This window comes from Haliotis asinina, chromosome 13 (genome assembly GCF_037392515.1).
Source record: "Haliotis asinina isolate JCU_RB_2024 chromosome 13, JCU_Hal_asi_v2, whole genome shotgun sequence".
In the NCBI taxonomy this organism is placed as follows: domain Eukaryota; kingdom Metazoa; phylum Mollusca; class Gastropoda; order Lepetellida; family Haliotidae; genus Haliotis; species Haliotis asinina.
In genome coordinates, this window is record NC_090292.1 from 11,567,563 (window position 1) to 11,584,150 (window position 16,588).

At 41.7% G+C, this 16,588-nt stretch overlaps 1 protein-coding gene across 2 annotated transcripts in view; it reads right to left on the reverse strand.

Annotated features, from left to right (window-relative positions):
• Window positions 1-1,270: 1,270 nt before the first annotated feature.
• Window positions 1,271-16,588, reverse strand: part of LOC137259878 (SCO-spondin-like) — a 93,385-nt gene continuing 78,067 nt past the window's right edge. For both annotated transcript variants that reach the window (XM_067797511.1, XM_067797510.1), the window contains 10 exons: window positions 15,215-15,406; window positions 14,391-14,567; window positions 13,629-13,826; window positions 12,547-12,741; window positions 11,074-11,262; window positions 9,705-9,848; window positions 8,212-8,561; window positions 6,449-6,554; window positions 4,093-4,184; window positions 1,271-3,803 (listed from right to left, as the gene is read on the reverse strand). In XM_067797511.1, the coding sequence (XP_067653612.1) occupies window positions 3,765-3,803; window positions 4,093-4,184; window positions 6,449-6,554; window positions 8,212-8,561; window positions 9,705-9,848; window positions 11,074-11,262; window positions 12,547-12,741; window positions 13,629-13,826; window positions 14,391-14,567; window positions 15,215-15,406 (1,682 nt within the window). In that variant the 3' untranslated portion in view covers window positions 1,271-3,764. The remainder of the gene's footprint in view (window positions 3,804-4,092; window positions 4,185-6,448; window positions 6,555-8,211; window positions 8,562-9,704; window positions 9,849-11,073; window positions 11,263-12,546; window positions 12,742-13,628; window positions 13,827-14,390; window positions 14,568-15,214; window positions 15,407-16,588) is intronic.

Consider the following 16,588-nt stretch of genomic DNA (forward strand, 5'->3'; position numbering starts at 1 on the left):
TGAGTATATGTGATTATTAGTTTTCATGTTAGATTGTGTTTCATCATCACGCTTCTGATCCATGTGGACAGTAATGTTAGAGGCTGTTGTAGGAGTCAGGTTAAGAACAGGCCGGGGAATGAGGTCAAGGTCATTCGAACGACCCGTGTTAGTGTGCCACTTGACAGAGTTGAGGGGCTTATCGTGAGCCCTGGCGAATCCGCCGACAAGGTTTCGTATGTTTGGCTATTAACCAATCAAAATTTGATAGATTTGTCTTAAGGGTAATAAAGGCATATATGGAATGGATCTCGGTGATTATGCGTAATGTTACACACTCAATATCAACAATGACTTGCACTAAATGACGAGAATGGAAATGACTTCGAACGACGTTATTTATACAAAGATAAGGGGACATAACTGCGCAGTGCTTCACATTAGATAGTTGTGGCACAGGCCACCCGGAGAGAACTGGCTTAGGATGCATCGCTATATTTTAGTGAGGCGCTGTTCTCGGTGATAGAAACTTTTCCGATACAAAGATCCACTGTAAGCAGATACGTTAAATTTCTGTACCATCAAAATATATAAGAAATGATGACATTGTAATTTATGAGAAAGAACGTAACAAAACTGGATGGCAGTCTCCAAAATGAAAATAAATTCTTAGATTTACATAGTTTCCTGTTTGTTTAGATGTGTTTTGGCCAATTACCACCAGCTGTGTATTGGAACCTCGTAAGGACAGGAAAGAGACGTTAACTCGTGCACCTGGTGGCCGCAAGAGTTGTTTGGTCCCCAGGGAGTTCAGAGTGACAATACGACGTGGTCCAGACTGGATTATTTACAGACCGCGGCCATATAGTTGGAATATTGCCGAGCGCGGCATAAAACACAACTCACTCAGAGTCAGCAGCTGTTCCTCGAACCAGTTTACATCTATATATTACACCACGTTATATCTGGACCTTGACTGCAGTAATAACGGTCGTTCCAGAGCCATATATGCAACCTTTGTTGACCTCAAGACCGTCAACGATCACCAATCCCGGTTAGAATGGTCTTCGACAACATGTATGTTTGTCGTAAGAGGGATCGAATGATCAGACTCGGTGACTTGTTTGACACATGCCACCGTAACCCGATTGTGTAAATCGAGGCTCGTGCTGTTGATCACGGGATTAACTGGTCCAGACCATCCCCATACAGCTGGACTATTCTGGGTGGGGCGTTAAACAACAAACGAAGGATTGACTATACACTTGAACAGTTAAACAAATAAATAAAATGAGATTACGAAAATAGTATTTATTTCGATACACTTTAACAACACGGGGCTTATACGAATAACAGTGTTACAAGGTTTGCTATGGAAACAAAACATGATTCACCTTACAGTGATCACATTGAGGTTTGATACATGAGTATCAACTACAGCTCGACAAGTATTAGATGAGCCACGACCTGACAAATGACCCCAATTTACCTATGTTCTGGTAGCGCCCTCCAGAACATTCCATTCGAAACAAGAGTGAAACAGGTTGTCTAAATATTCAAAAGATCATTATTATCTCATGCGAATCGTGTCGTGATGGTGTCTTGCTGAACTAAATTACTCTACGATTACCCTCTACAGTAGCGGTATCGATTTCAAGCCACGGTCAGCATGTATTGCACGTGCTTAATCGCCAATCTACCTGTAGCGACCAAGTGTATTCGTCCAGATTACTTGCTCCCGCCTGCTTGTCTCAAACGCGTTCACTGCGCTGGCTCATCTAATACTTTTACTGCATTGTGTATTATACTATTTATCAGCGTCAAGATAAGCTTCAGTAGTGAGGATATAGGTAGTATATGCAAAGATTTCATAAGTAGGAATATTAACCGATTGTCCGTCTTACGCTCAAATCGGCCATATGGTTTTGCAGGGGGGGCGGGGGGGGGGGGGGGGATTTCGCTGTAAACAACCTGCACTGGCGCATGTTTAAAATGGCTGGTGCTAGTTACCTACAGTAACAAGTTGCGTTCGGCGCAGGTAACAAAAACTCCTCAAACATCTTAGAGCTGTCATCGTGATTTTTAATTGTGACTGGAATTGTAAGTGACTGGAAATAATAGGTTTCTCTCCGTATGACTTGTTACAAGCCGACACAATTGTGTAAGCCGTCAGTTCCAAATGAATCCCCGTGCTCCAAATACTCAGTAACATCCGAAAATTGGCCAACACATGGTGTTTATCTCCTAAATGAGATATAAAAAGGAAATGCAAATTTTAAATAGAATATTTCATCATTTATTATCATAGGGTCTGGTTCTGTTGAATGTATCTGAAACTGAGTACCCGTTATGAAAGCTGCTTTAGTATGTATGTTACATCTTAGAACCAGTGACATAATTTTATGGCGCAGCCGTGCAGGTACTGAAACAATATCGAAGGAAATCGCACCCTGTTTTGACAGACGCCCGTGGGTTCACGCGTGACTGCATTCCTCTAACTTGCAACCACGGGTCAATAGACTGCTGACGTCACACTTCCCTATTTTTCTGATTTGTTACAACAATTTCAGTCTGTGTACGGTAGTATTTCGAAATGAATAATAATAGTCAAATTGCAAAGGCTTCAATAAATTGGTATTTTCTTATTAGCCTTGTTAAATGCCCTCGGCTACCTTGGTGCAGTACCGCTGACCTTGAACCAGGAAAGAGGGCAGTATGCAAAAAAAAACCCCAATAATATACTAGTATCACGCCGTCTTTGTGAGTATTCTACAGATGATTACAATCAAGTATGTGGCCTTCAAAATAACTAAATAATGCAGCGATAAACATTTCTTGTTTGTTCTATATTACGCCACTACCATGCCGGGACGTTAATTGATACACTGACAGAAGATCAAGTTTTATTTTGGAATATGTCTGTCTATAACGTCCCATGTTTACTGTATAGACAGTAGATAGTGTTGAATTTAACGTCACGTTCTGTTTATAGTTTATAACGCGACGTTCTGTTGATTGTAAATGACGTCAGACTATCTTGGTGTTTTATAACGCGACGTTATGTTGATTGTAAATGACGTCAGACTATCTTGGTCTTTTATAACGCGACGTTCTGTTGATTGTAAACAATGTAAAGCTCTGTTAGTCTGATTCTGATGATTGTATATAACGTAAAGCTCTGTCGGTTGTTTGTAACTATGCGTTCTGTCGCTCGTAACTAATGTCAGGCTCTGATGGTCGTACATAACGCGACGTTCCATTGACTGTAAAAGCATGTCGTTATGTTGACTGTTCTTAACGCGAGGCTTTGTTGATCTTATATAATTTGACGTTCTACTAAAATTTGTAGCGTGAATGTACATAACGCGACGAAATGTTGATTGGAAATGACGTAAAACTGTTGATAATATATAACTTTACTTTCTGTTGCTTGTATATATCACTTAACGTTCTGTTGACTGTTTTTAAGGTGGGGTTCTGTTGAAGGAATATAACCCTGACATTTGATCTTCTATAACTTGACGTTATGTTGAAGGAATATAACCCTGATCTGTTGAACTTAAATAACTTGACGCTGTGTTGAAAGAATATAACGCTGTCTGTTGATCTTCTATAACTTGACGTTGTGTTGAAGGAATGTAACTCTGATCTGTTGATCTTCTATAACTTGACATTATGTTGAAGGAATATAACCTGATCTATTGATCTTCTATAACTTGACGTAGTGTTGAAGGAATGTAACTCTGATCTGTTGATTGTCTGTGTTCTGTCCGCCATAACATCTATTAATACAGGTTACCAGGGTTACACCTGTACAGTGACAACTGAAACATCAGAAGCGGAGGACATTTATAGACACTATGGGTCTGCCAAGCTATATTAGAATACGTTACTTTGTATTATCATCCAAGGTCAACGGTTATCAGATCGTTTTATGTTTGCTATCAAAACACAATAAGTTACATTGAAGTATAGAAAAAACACATTGATATATTTTTATAGTGTTTAGATTTGGTCAAACTAAAGCACTGTAATAATAGACATCGTAACAATTTCCTCGAGAAAATGTCCATTAACAGTTCATTTTCAAGTTGGGAAATACAGTTATTATACCTCATCAAGCTGTCCAATAAAGTTGTTGGTAGCGTCGGTTTTACTGTCTGATCCGAAAGTGAATCCACACTGCATTATGGTTGATTGTGGAGCTAAAATGAAAGAGAAGTGTCTGACCGAAACTGTCTTGTTACAAAATGAATCTTCGAAAAAATGTAACTCATTGGCTTACAGGATGCGTTTCGCTGGTCGCTGGTACTTACCCCTCGTATTTTTTCACTCTTCACACCGAGGGGATCAAACGACTGGTAGAACAGCGCCAAAACGCGCTTCAGGTGCAACTCAGCGCTGCCCCCAACTTGTCAGAAACAGTCGGTGCTGTCCCTCCAGCTGTTTGTTACTCCTCGATGTGAAGAGTGACAGTAAACCACGTGATACACGGTAGGATCTTAAACAATGTTTTCTGTGATCGATCACGATAAAGTCACATTTCAGATCCTGTTGGGTTCAAAGATTTCAGGACCATGTGTCTTAATCATGTTTTGTGCACATATCCTTCCTTTGAGTTATTTAATCATTCATCGTTCATATTCGAGTGAGTTAGTGAGTGAGTTTTGTTTTACGCCGCACTCAGCAATATTCCAGCTATATGGCGGCGGTCTGTAAATAATCGAGTCTGGACCAGAAAATCCACAGATCAACAGTATGAGCATCGAACTGCGCAACTGGAACCGATGACATGTATGAACTGTGTCAGCGAGCCTGACCACCAGATCCCATTAGGCGCTTTTTACGACAAGCATAGACGCGTTTTATGGCAAACATGGGTTGCTGAAAGCCTATTCTACCCCGGACCTTCACGGGCCTGTTCATGTTCGAAGTCAAGCAGACTGTAAGTCTAATTACATCACATAATTATAACCTGTTCACGCAAAGACGCTGGGCATACGTCAGACTCGCTGATGACATGTCATCGTGACCCGATTACTGAGATCGATGCTCATTAGTTCAACCACTGGATTACCTACTGCGCAAATATGTATATACAGCTGTAATACAAATAACCTGTTACTTGATGTTGCCCAGTGTAACAAACGAAACAAACTGCGAATGTCATTTGATACGTTTGTTGAGACAATGTTTATTAAATCCTTTCCTCTGAACCTGTGAAGATTCGGGTTAGAAATGATCTTCAGTAACCCATGTTTGTCGTAAAAGACGATTAACGGGATCGGGTGGTCAGGCTGGCTGATTTCCCGACACATGTCATCGTACCTGAATTGCGTAGATCGGTATTCATACTGTTGATCCGTGGATTGTCTGGTACAGGTCTGATTATTTACAGAAAGCAGCAGCCATACAGCTGTGCTGCATAAAACTAAACTCACCTACCCACCCTTTCCATGTGACACCCCTGTCCCGAATCCCAAGCACACAAATAATCCTTTTCGTCCACGTCTGTCCACCGTCGTCGCATATCTTCCTACAGCAAGTGTTCTAGTAGTTTTGTATCGGTGAGCTGGCCTCGTGGTTAAAGTGTTGGGTGGTCGCGATGAAAACCCAGGTTCGATTCCCCACCTGGATACAATGTGTACAGCCCACTTTCTGCTGTCCCCGTGATATTCTTGATATATTGTGCGAAACTAAAATTAAATCTCCGAACTCCTTTCTTCTAGACGCAATCACTAATATGATAAAGGGCGGTGTGTTAGCCTAATGGATAAAGCGTTGGTTCTTCACGCTGAGGACTTGGGCTTGATTCCTCACATTGGTGCAATGTTTGAAGCCCATCTCTGGTGTCCACCGCCATGATATTGTTAAAAGCCTTTTAAAACCATGTTCATATGGTAATATACTCTTCACAAAAAGTAGGGGATCTTCATTTTTTTATTTACCATTAAACATATTTAGGAGATTCATCGAAGTCAATCAATGTTGATATGATATTATTGAATGTTTTGAGAGTGCATCACCATTTGTACTTCCTAAGAACCATAGTTATTTTGAATGTATTTTGAAAGATGATTGGTGGATGGCATGTAATGTGTATGCATACGATTTTCATTTAAAATAAAAAACCAAAAAAACCCACAAAAAACCCCAAACACTAGAAACAAACACTAGCAAATGTGTGATACAAGATGAGTGTCAAATTTAATGTTCTAATTAATATCTCAACCTTCTTGAAAAAAATCAAAATCAAGAATGGGACCCCATGCACGTGTATGGAGCTACTACGTTGTACACGTGCATATCATGCGTTGTGTCTTGGGGTGGTAATAGAGGGAAATGGTGGTGCGTTCATAAGATGTCTGTCCTTGGAACGTTTGTTAACGTTTACACTTCCTATCCAAATTGAAAGTTCAGGTTCCCCTACTTATTTTGAAGAGTATATGATAATCACCAGTCTACTCACCGTGAACCTTGGCAGCATACTTGAGGGTCTCGCTCTCTACCACAGCCAGCATATCATAGCCCTCATACATAAAGGTGACAGTCTTCCAGTCCCCACGCGAAAAGCCCTACAACAGAGAGTCAATACATGTATTACGAGCCGGGGGTACCTGCTTCGAGAGAAGAGATCATCACGCAGTTTGAATATCGTATGAAACGTGAACAAGCCGTGATTTCTTAATGCGTCATAGCCATGAAGATTGAGTTGGTTCTCAGCCACCAATGCTTGTCGTCAGAGGCGACTAACGGAATCGTGTGGTCTGACTCGCTGACTTGATTGACACATGTCATCGTATTCCTTGCGTGCATCCCGCTTGTGCTGGATTGCCTGTTTAAAATCGATGATTAACATATCGTCGACATATAACTGGAATATTGTTGAATGCGCCGTTAAACACCAACGAAACTAACCCAAAACTGAGATTGGATAGGTCATGACTCTTTTAACTTCTACCAGCCTATCATGAAGCGTAATGTAGTTTGAGGTCAAGGTCGTGCTCAAACCCTTGTCCTTGTAGCAGAGGCACTGACTGCTTTGGAGACAGGATTGCGGCGTGCGTGGTTAAACAACAAACAAACACAATCTTAATGCTTAATTAAGACTAAGGGACTTGGACAATGTTGCAACACTGAATGTGCAATGACACTACAAGTTACGAGTATCCCATCGTGTCCAGGGAAATACGGGGTTTTATCAGTCCCGAGAAAGGTTGAACACAACCTTACAATGTGATAACGCAAATATCTAGCCGAAAACAATACTCATCGAATCGAGTTGTGGCTAAACGTTTCTTTGCTGCCGTGTTGACATCAGCTGATCGATTGACATCAGCGCAGCGCACACTACTTAAGGTTTGGCGATGCACGCTTTTCTCACTTCGAGTGGTCACCGAAGCGTGGCGGGATGAAACGACTTTTGTACTCCCTGCTCGTCATCTTAACGGGTGCACAATATAAGAAAGGTTGTATTCCCCGATCCAGTCATAAGATACGATGTGATAACGCATTTATCTGGTTGAATGTTTTCACTAAATCAAAACAAACCAACACGCATCGAATCGACTTGCTACCATGTTGACACCAGCTGATCATTTGACCTCAAGGCACCGCACGTTACTAAAGGCTTGTCGATGCACGCTTTTCTCACTTCTCGCGTCGTCACCGAGGCGTAACGGGGTGATATGACTTCCGCAGCGGGAGTATACGACTTGTATACTCCCGCTGGCGGATCGTGATGGATGTACATGGTATTTTATCAGAGTCGCGTGCACCAATCAAAACTCGACATTCTTACATGAGGCTAGTTAAGGTATTTTGTCAGAGTCACGTGGACCAATCAAAACTCGACATTCTTACATGAGGCTAGATAAGGTATTTTGTCAGAGTCACGTGGACCAATCAAAACTCGACATTCTTACATGAGGCTAGATACAGCTCCTTCCTATCTGTGTGATCTAGTACAAGACTATGTCACTACAAGAACTTTCCGTTCCAGTGATCAAATGCTACGGGATGAAACTCTTACCCGCTCTCCCATTTGATCAGAAATCAACTCCAACTCTAGCTTGCTTCAAGAAGCATTTTAAGACCTACCTGTTCAGAAGAAACGGATTGTAAACATGTGATATATATGCTCACTGTTAGCGCTTTGAGGACACTTTGGTATGGAGTTTAGCGCAATACAATACTCAATGTTATTATTATTAAGCAGTTTGACTGACATACCGCCATGGACACTGGTAGCTTGACCGTCCAATCGTACCAAGACTTCAGCTCAAAGGTCATTGTGTAACTGTCGACGGCAATGACCAAACTGTTGCTGTTCCTACAGTCACTTGTGCTGACCAACACCCGGCGTCCGAACACGCCGCCAGATTCACGATACCGGAACCGGACGATTAGAGGATTGGCGCTGGATGCAGTTGGCATCGTGACGTTGGCCTCCAGCCGACTGCTGCCGTTGAAATTTGCTATGCCGTTGGTGACGTCGACGTTGGAGAGTTGAAGCCATGACGATAAGGCGGAATTGAAGCTACTTCCCGCGGTGAAGGTGACAGCGTTGGAGGCTGAACAGACTGTCAGAAACAAAGGCGTTAATCGTGATGGACAGCTTGTAGATTTAGGCATGTGTTATGAGGTAAGTGGGAGGCCGCCTTTAAAGATAGTATTAGACTTGCACAAGTCTCTAAGGTAAAAAAATAACAATTTCTAAAAGAAAATAAATAACAGAAAGTGGTCAGATGTACTGTCCGGTTGTCTAGGCGTGCCTCCTCGGAGGTTAAAATTACTATACACCAACGTTCAGCTTTCGATACAGCGTTGAAGCATGACTAGGGTAGAGATGGGACAAGTGTATGGATAATTAGACTCTTTATTTTAACAATTCCACACGTTTAGGCCTAGGTTCTTATGTCGTTTTCAAGCATGTGCTATGTGATATATGACATGTGATGTGTGGTATATATGTGACATGTGGTATATATGTGATATATGATATGTGATATATAATATGTGATATATAATCTGTGATATGTGATATACCTGTGATAAATCATATGTGATATGTGATATGTGATATATACATCATGTGCTTGAAAAAGGCACAGGAACTTATACCGAAACGTCGCTATTGTCAAAATAAAGAAGTTGATCATCCATAGGCTGTGTCGTCTCGACCAGCAATGGAATTTGGCTGGTGCACCTGGGTTCTTGTTATGGGTTGCACCTGATGCAAGTAGGATAGCATTCTTTGAATTCAGCCCGGCATATTCTCTTGGAAATATTAAGACCATGCAATTGTTACTTTCCGTTTGTTGATTACAACATGTGACATCTGACATGTACTTTGAAACAAATGTGCAAATAAAAATAAAAAATAAATAAAAAAAACCCCCAAAACAACAGCGAAAATGGAAACCCTTCTAGAAAGCCACACAGACAAATTATGGCTATTGTAGTATATGCAGCACATTTGTATGTCATTCCAACGACACGCTCAAACTTTCATCTATCTGAATATGGAATTTGATAGTTAAAACATAGCATTACTTAAATCATGTATGGAATGAACTGATAAATCCCGCCCCCAAACTCTGTGTGGGTGAATATAGTTTTACGCCGCTTTTCACAATTTCACAGTTATATCACGGCAGGTGTACACGAAATCCGTTTCAGACATTCTTTCTATAAGAAGACTTCGAACAGTAGTCGCGTATTACATTGATTGACAGGGCTGCAGCCGCAGTTGGTGATGTCGAAGTACGTTCCGCCAGGACACGAGGTGGGTACCCAGCCCAAAGCGCCGACAGACATGTTGTAGGTGGCTGGGTTGGATGTCCAGTCTGGCCGCTTGTCACACAAGTCTAAAACACAAATTAACTTAAGGAGGCTGGATAAAAAATATCAGAATGTCAAGAAATTACTAAATTTGGGATCATCTTGTAGAAAAATATGTCCCGAATCTAATTATGTAATAAAAATAGCAAGTCACCACGAAATTTGTTTGACAAGTGGCAAACCCGTGTGACACTGTAAACGTGACGTCATTAAAAGTTCCCTTGAACGTAAATTGTTTAGTTTTATTATTTATTTTGTGTTTTTATGAAAATATTTCAGCATCGATATGAAATAAAGCAAGAAAATGAATTTTCAAGGTTGTATGTAGGATTTGACACATTAATTACCTTCTTAGAAAAAGGCATTTTTCCCCCCAAAATATTTATTCATCAATGAAAATATTTTCTATGCTAACCAATCTTTTTTAAATAAAATGAATGTTTGTATAGTAAATTCACGCAAGATTAACATTTAAAAATATGTTACCAGAGGGTATAAACATATAAACATTATCTCCAATTAAAACAGCATACCAAAATTACATCAGATAAGGGGAGATAACTCTTGCTCAAGGGTTACCTCAGGATAAGGGCGCTTCAGCATGGAGAATGGTTACAGTTACAATATAAATCAGTAATTCGTTTTCTCCTTTTTACAGAGTGCATCACTGACAATAGTGGGTTGTCTCTCTGTTTCTCTTTCCCTCGCTTTCACTCTCATATCGGAACCACTAACAAAACAGCTGTCTCTTTCTCTCTTTCCCTTTCTTGCTTTATGTGTCCCTCATACGGATTCCAATGATGTTAGTTTTTTTGTGTTTTTTTTGTGTATATCTTCTTTATTTTCAGTTTTGTTATTGTCCGAAAGTCCCAATTACAGGAATGAGGATCACCTCAAAGGTAAGGGTGAATCTTACTTGCACGGTATGATATCTTACTGGTATACAATCTGACATTTTCGAAAATATTAATGATAAATAAAACCCATTCACTCTCACGTTCATACTCATACAGTTGCGAGTCCGAAGAAAAAAAAACAAAGAAAAAAACAAACAAAAAAACCAAAAAAAACCCGCCACAAAACAAACAAACAAACAAACAAACAAACAAACAAAAACAAAGAAAAACAACAAACGACAAGCCAGCTTTTACTTTTTGTCTGCTTTTCCTCAACACTTAAAATAGACTAAATTGTGGAAGATACTGTGTGTGTCCTGCTTTCACTTTGTCATACCAGCCTAAACACACTCACCCCTGTCTTCACATGCAGTGGGGCACAGATCACGACAGAAGACGTTGGGCATACAACCCTGGCGATCAACGTAGCTGAATCCCACACCGCAACACCTCGGGACAGCCACGAAGTTGGTGTCGCACTCCCAGTAGGCGCGGCAGCTGCCGAGGAGGTTGAAGTTGGCAGTGCTGTTGTCTTTACACTTGTCTGTTGTGAAAGAAAATGTACTTGTTTTACAATAATGTGCTAAGCATTGAGGCTTGTGAGACATTGCGTCCAGCATGTGTCTGCTCAAACAATGTGCTTGTTTTACAATAATGTGCTAAGCACTGTGGCTTATGAGGCATAGCGTTCAGCACGTATCTGTTGAGATAATGTGATTGTTTTACAATAATGTACTCAAATGAGTGAGCTAAAGTTTATAGTCACAGCGACAGTGTTTCAGTCATATCGTGACTTGAAATAACGTACATTTATCATAGATGAGCAAATTTTGAAAACCTGTCTAGTATTGCCAACTAGGATTATCAAAGTAACAAGAAATAAAATTAGCATATATGTCTAAAACAGGGTGTCAAAATTAGGACAATACAATATGAAAAAAACGCTGAAGATCGCCAATAATTGAAGGTAGATCACTAATGTGCTCGAGACTAAATGTGTGGGGCTGTTGTTTTTACACCTGTTTGTGGAGCGAATATGCTTGTTTTACAATAACGTGCTGGTGACTAAAGGTGTGGGGTTGTTTGTCCCTACAATGTGCATGTTTTTCAACAATGTGAATCGCACCGAGCCTTGAGAGGTTTCTGTTCTAATCTTTTACTGAATAGTGTCATTACCTTACAATTTCCGTTAAACACAAAGATCTCTGGTACTGGCTTCCTCGTACCAGTTGTGGACAGAATGTGCCTGTTTTACAATTACGTACTTAACACTGAAACATGCGGGGCTGTCGTCCTTGTGAGAATGTGGTTGCATTTTCAAATTTGTGGGCCGTCGTCAAAGCTCTTAACTGCGGTGTTCCTGTTTTATGTGTCTAAGACAAAGGTGTACAGAATGACTTTCATCCAAGCATTGTGTTACAAATCTTCCTGCTTTACCATAATGTGCTTAACACATAATGTGCTGAACAAGCCCATGACAGTGGAGCGACTGTTTATTTTACAATGGTACTTTCACCGTCACTCAAAGCTCGTATGTTGCAGTTCGCCTTGGATGAAGTGGGAAGTGTATTGTCTCCATTTGCATGAGGGGTTCCATGTTCGTGACAATCGCACTGATGCTGCTGTGCATTGCTGGGCCTCGTGTCACAAAGCTCTCGTAAATCTTGTCACTTTTCTGGTAGCATTCGTTCCTCCTATACTTTAACACAGAGGCACAGAGGCTGCATGAAAAGTTACGAGATCTTAGGCTTACGAGAACTTTGTGAAACTGGGACCAGTACTGAATGCGTCCAACTGACCTTCACGATATGTCAACACACTTGCTTACCATGAGGACACACGACCCTCCAGGGATCATCGCACTGGAATGTGACTTGGTTCCAGAATTTACCAAACTGACATCTCCTGTACATAGCAACGACGTTGCCATTGGGGTTGTTGTAACACTGGATGTATTTGTCGCAGTCAGTGGGGTGGTAGCGGTAGCCGATTCCGTTCCTATACGTCACAGATGTACACAGACCTGACGAAGAGCCAATAATGGGTGAGTAAGCGAGTGGTTTCAAATCTGATATCAATATAACACACAACGTGCAGTAAATATCCATCAAAACCATTCAAGACAACGAAGCGATTTTTGACCTTGGCATGCCACACCCTCCCCTCCTTCAAAACAACCCCAACCTCAACTCTATGATTTTAACCGATAAGGAAAAGCATTTTACGTCGAGTGTTACAAAAGGTGTTTATAGCATGTGAACAAACTGGGAACAAACGAATATGTGATCTGGTAATGTATCCTGCTTTAAATATGTTGCTGTAAGTTCTTATTTCTCAAATTTGCCCATGAACATGTTTCATTTTAAAGCAGTTTTATTGTAACATTTTTTTATTTCCAGGACATAAATTCTGAACCGCTTCCCCCTCCCACAACTCCCCCCCCCCCTAAAACCCAAACCATTTTCGGTCCGGCAAGTGTGACCAGTTTATCTCATGCACCTGTAACACAAGTTAGATAACTGTCATTGTGGGTATAATGAAATCATAGGCAAATCCAGAGGTGGGGTGCTGGGTGCGCACCACCTCTTAACCTTACCCCTCCCACCCCCCGTACACACACACACACACACACACACACACACACACACTGCAAATTTATGAAATGACCACTGAATTGAAACACTCGTGAAAATGAAATGTGCACCCGTCGTTTCCACAAGAGTATGCACAACCACTTTCTGATATTTATTTCTGGATTTACCCCTGGAAATGATTTATTCTAGTCGTAAATGAAATTCACTCTTGTAAATCGTCTTACCTAAGCTTGCCGAATAAGTGTCTTATCATTGGAAATACTCAAGGAAGTGGATTAAAACTTTTGTTTGTAGAGTCTCCAGTGAGAGTCCATACCTCCACATTCTGGGAAGCTACATGGCGTCGATATTGTTTGTAGTGCATCCCCCACACAGTTAGCACCTCCGTTACTTGGGGCAGGGTTTGTGCACGTCCTTGACCTTGTTCTCGTCACGCTAGGTCCTGTTCCGCATGTAACGCTACACGCTGGTCCTGTCCACTCGGACCATGCAGTGAACCCGCCAGCAACTGGAACTGTTAATGTAGCAATAACAATTACTATCAATCCATCTTTAATGTTTAATTCTTTCTGATATAACATGTTACATTTTTGATAGAACATGTTTGAAAGAGTAAGTGAGTGAGTTTAATTTTACGCCGCCTTTAGCAATATCTTACTAACATCACGGCGGGGAACACCAGAAATGGGCTTCACTCATTGTATCCATGGGTATTTAGAACCCGGGTCTTCGGCGTGATGAGCGAACACTTTAACCACTAGTGTGTTAAACGTTTTGTAGAGAATATGTTGCGTGTAAAACACGTTCTACCTGCTCAGGCGTTGCTTGTAAAACACGTTCTACCTGCTCAGGCGTTGCTTGTAAAACACGTTCTACGTACTTAAGCGTTGCTTGTAAAGCACGTTCTACGTACTTAAGCGTTGCTTGTAAAGCACGTTCTACGTACTTAAGCGTTGCTTGTAAAACACGTTCTACGTACTTAAGCGTTGCTTGTAAAACACGTTCTACGTACTTAAGCGTTGCTTGTAAAACACGTTCTACGTACTTAAGCGTTGCTTGTAAAACACGTTCTACGTACTCAGGCAAGGAACGTTGGTACACGTCTTCTTCGCCACCCCAACAATAGCCCCAACGCAGTTGAGTCCTCCGTTGCTTGGTGGTGGGTTGGTACAGCTTCTGGTCCTTGTTCGTATTACACAAGAACTGTTGCAAGGTGGGTTGGTCCACTCGGTCCAGAGACTCAGGCCTCCATTCACTGGTGTAAATGATAAACAATTTTTACATTGAATTTTAAAGCAAACATGACATTGCTGCCATTGAAAACTGAAAGAAAGCTACACACTTCTGCTATGTTACTGCGCTAATGGCGAGTTTAGCTTCTTTGCATGGTGCTTGAGTGAGTGAGTGAATTCAGTTTTACGCCGCTTTTAGCAATATTCCAGACATATTACAGCTGTGGAAATCAGATATGTGCTTCACACATTGTGCCCATATGAGGAATAGAACCAGCGTCTTCGGCAAGAAAAGCGAACGCACTTATCACCAGGCTATCCCATCTCCCAGCATGACTGAAGGGAGTCAGCTATTGAAACAGTCTGACCAGATGATCGTGTTAGCCGCCACTAAGGTCAAACATGGGATGCTGAAGACCAATTCTAACCCAGATCTTCACAGGCCTAATCCATGAGTGAGAGAGTGATATTAGCTTGACACCGCTTTTAGCAATATGCCAGCAATAACACGGAAGGGGACACATTGAATGGGCTTCGCATATTGTACGCATGTACCCACTGTCCCCATGGCCTCTGGCGTGACGAGCGAGCGCCTTAACCACTAGGCTGACCCAACAACCCCCTGAACTCCAACCTTCAATGGTTTTATGCTGTATCCACGATCACTAACCTGGGCAAGCACTGAAGGTGCACGGTAAGCTGGCTGTTTCAAGTGTGCTTCCGATACACTGCTGTCCGCCATTAGCGGGGGCAGGATTCGTGCAGCTTCTGACACGTGACCTGACAATGCTGTTGGTGGAGCCACATGTGATGCCACAGGAAGGGTTGGTCCACTGAGTCCATTGGGTGAATCCACCATTCACTGTCAACAGACACATGCTAGTAAATAAAACATAGAAAGGATATCTGTGTCATATACTGACAGCAAAAGAAAGGCAACTTCGACAGAATGAAATCTCACCAAGGTAAGCGTTCGTGTATACATATGTCTTCTATTTTGAAACCTTGACAAACACGCTGGTAAATGAAACACACTGGTAAATGAAACATGGGCTACTGTTTCATGTTTACCGCCATTTACTGTAACTAGAAACATTGGGAAAAAAGGCAAAGCGTTAGGTCAGCATTCAGGACAAAATTGTACTTTATTACGCTAACGTGGGGTTAAAGCGAATCGTACTTTTTGTCCTAAGATGCAAAGTTTAATACTAAAGGACGATTAATCTTAGCAGAAGGCAGACAAATGGTGTTGTTGAGCTATTTAGCTATCTTCATTCAGGGTAAACTGACGTGATGTTCTAGTGAGGCTTTTGCAGCTGTGCCTGCCTCCCAACGTCCCAACGTCCCAATATTTTAGTTACGTCTATGATTGCCGTAAATGTGAACGTTGCACTTCTGCTGCCAACGGACATTTAAGACAGTAAATCCTGACGACGCTGACTAGTCACGTGAAAGATGCATTGTGGGAATATGGGAAAGTCTCTGTCAGCGGACAATGTCGTGTCGCCTTCTAACTGTGAGTCGATGTCAGTCATCTTTCCTTCGAAAACGCAATGTGTCCGCCAGTTATCTTATCTGAGTGAAGCAACTGTAAACCAAGAAACGCTACGGTTACGAGAGTGTTCCAGGCGATGATAACTGATATCCATCGTGACGACGGTTATCACGGGTTATCCAGTGATCAAAAGCATGAGCATCGATCTGCGCAATTGGGAACCGATGACACGTGTCAGCCAAATCAGCGAGCCTGACCACCCGATCTCGTTAGTCGCCTTTTACGACAAGCATAGTCGCCTTTCATAGCAAGCATGGGTTGCTGAAGGCCTGTTCTACCCCGGGACCATCACGGGTTAACATGTATCAAACAAATCAGTATTATAGTGAACGTCACACGTGGTGAAGTCACGATGACAATCGATCTGTTTCAGGGTGCCGCTGTCTTTATTCTAGGGCGACCGTAACCTATACACCTTTTACGACAGTCTCGGCGCTGGGGTTGTTTTATACAACGGCTCTTTTGTCACCCGATTCATTTCAGGATGTA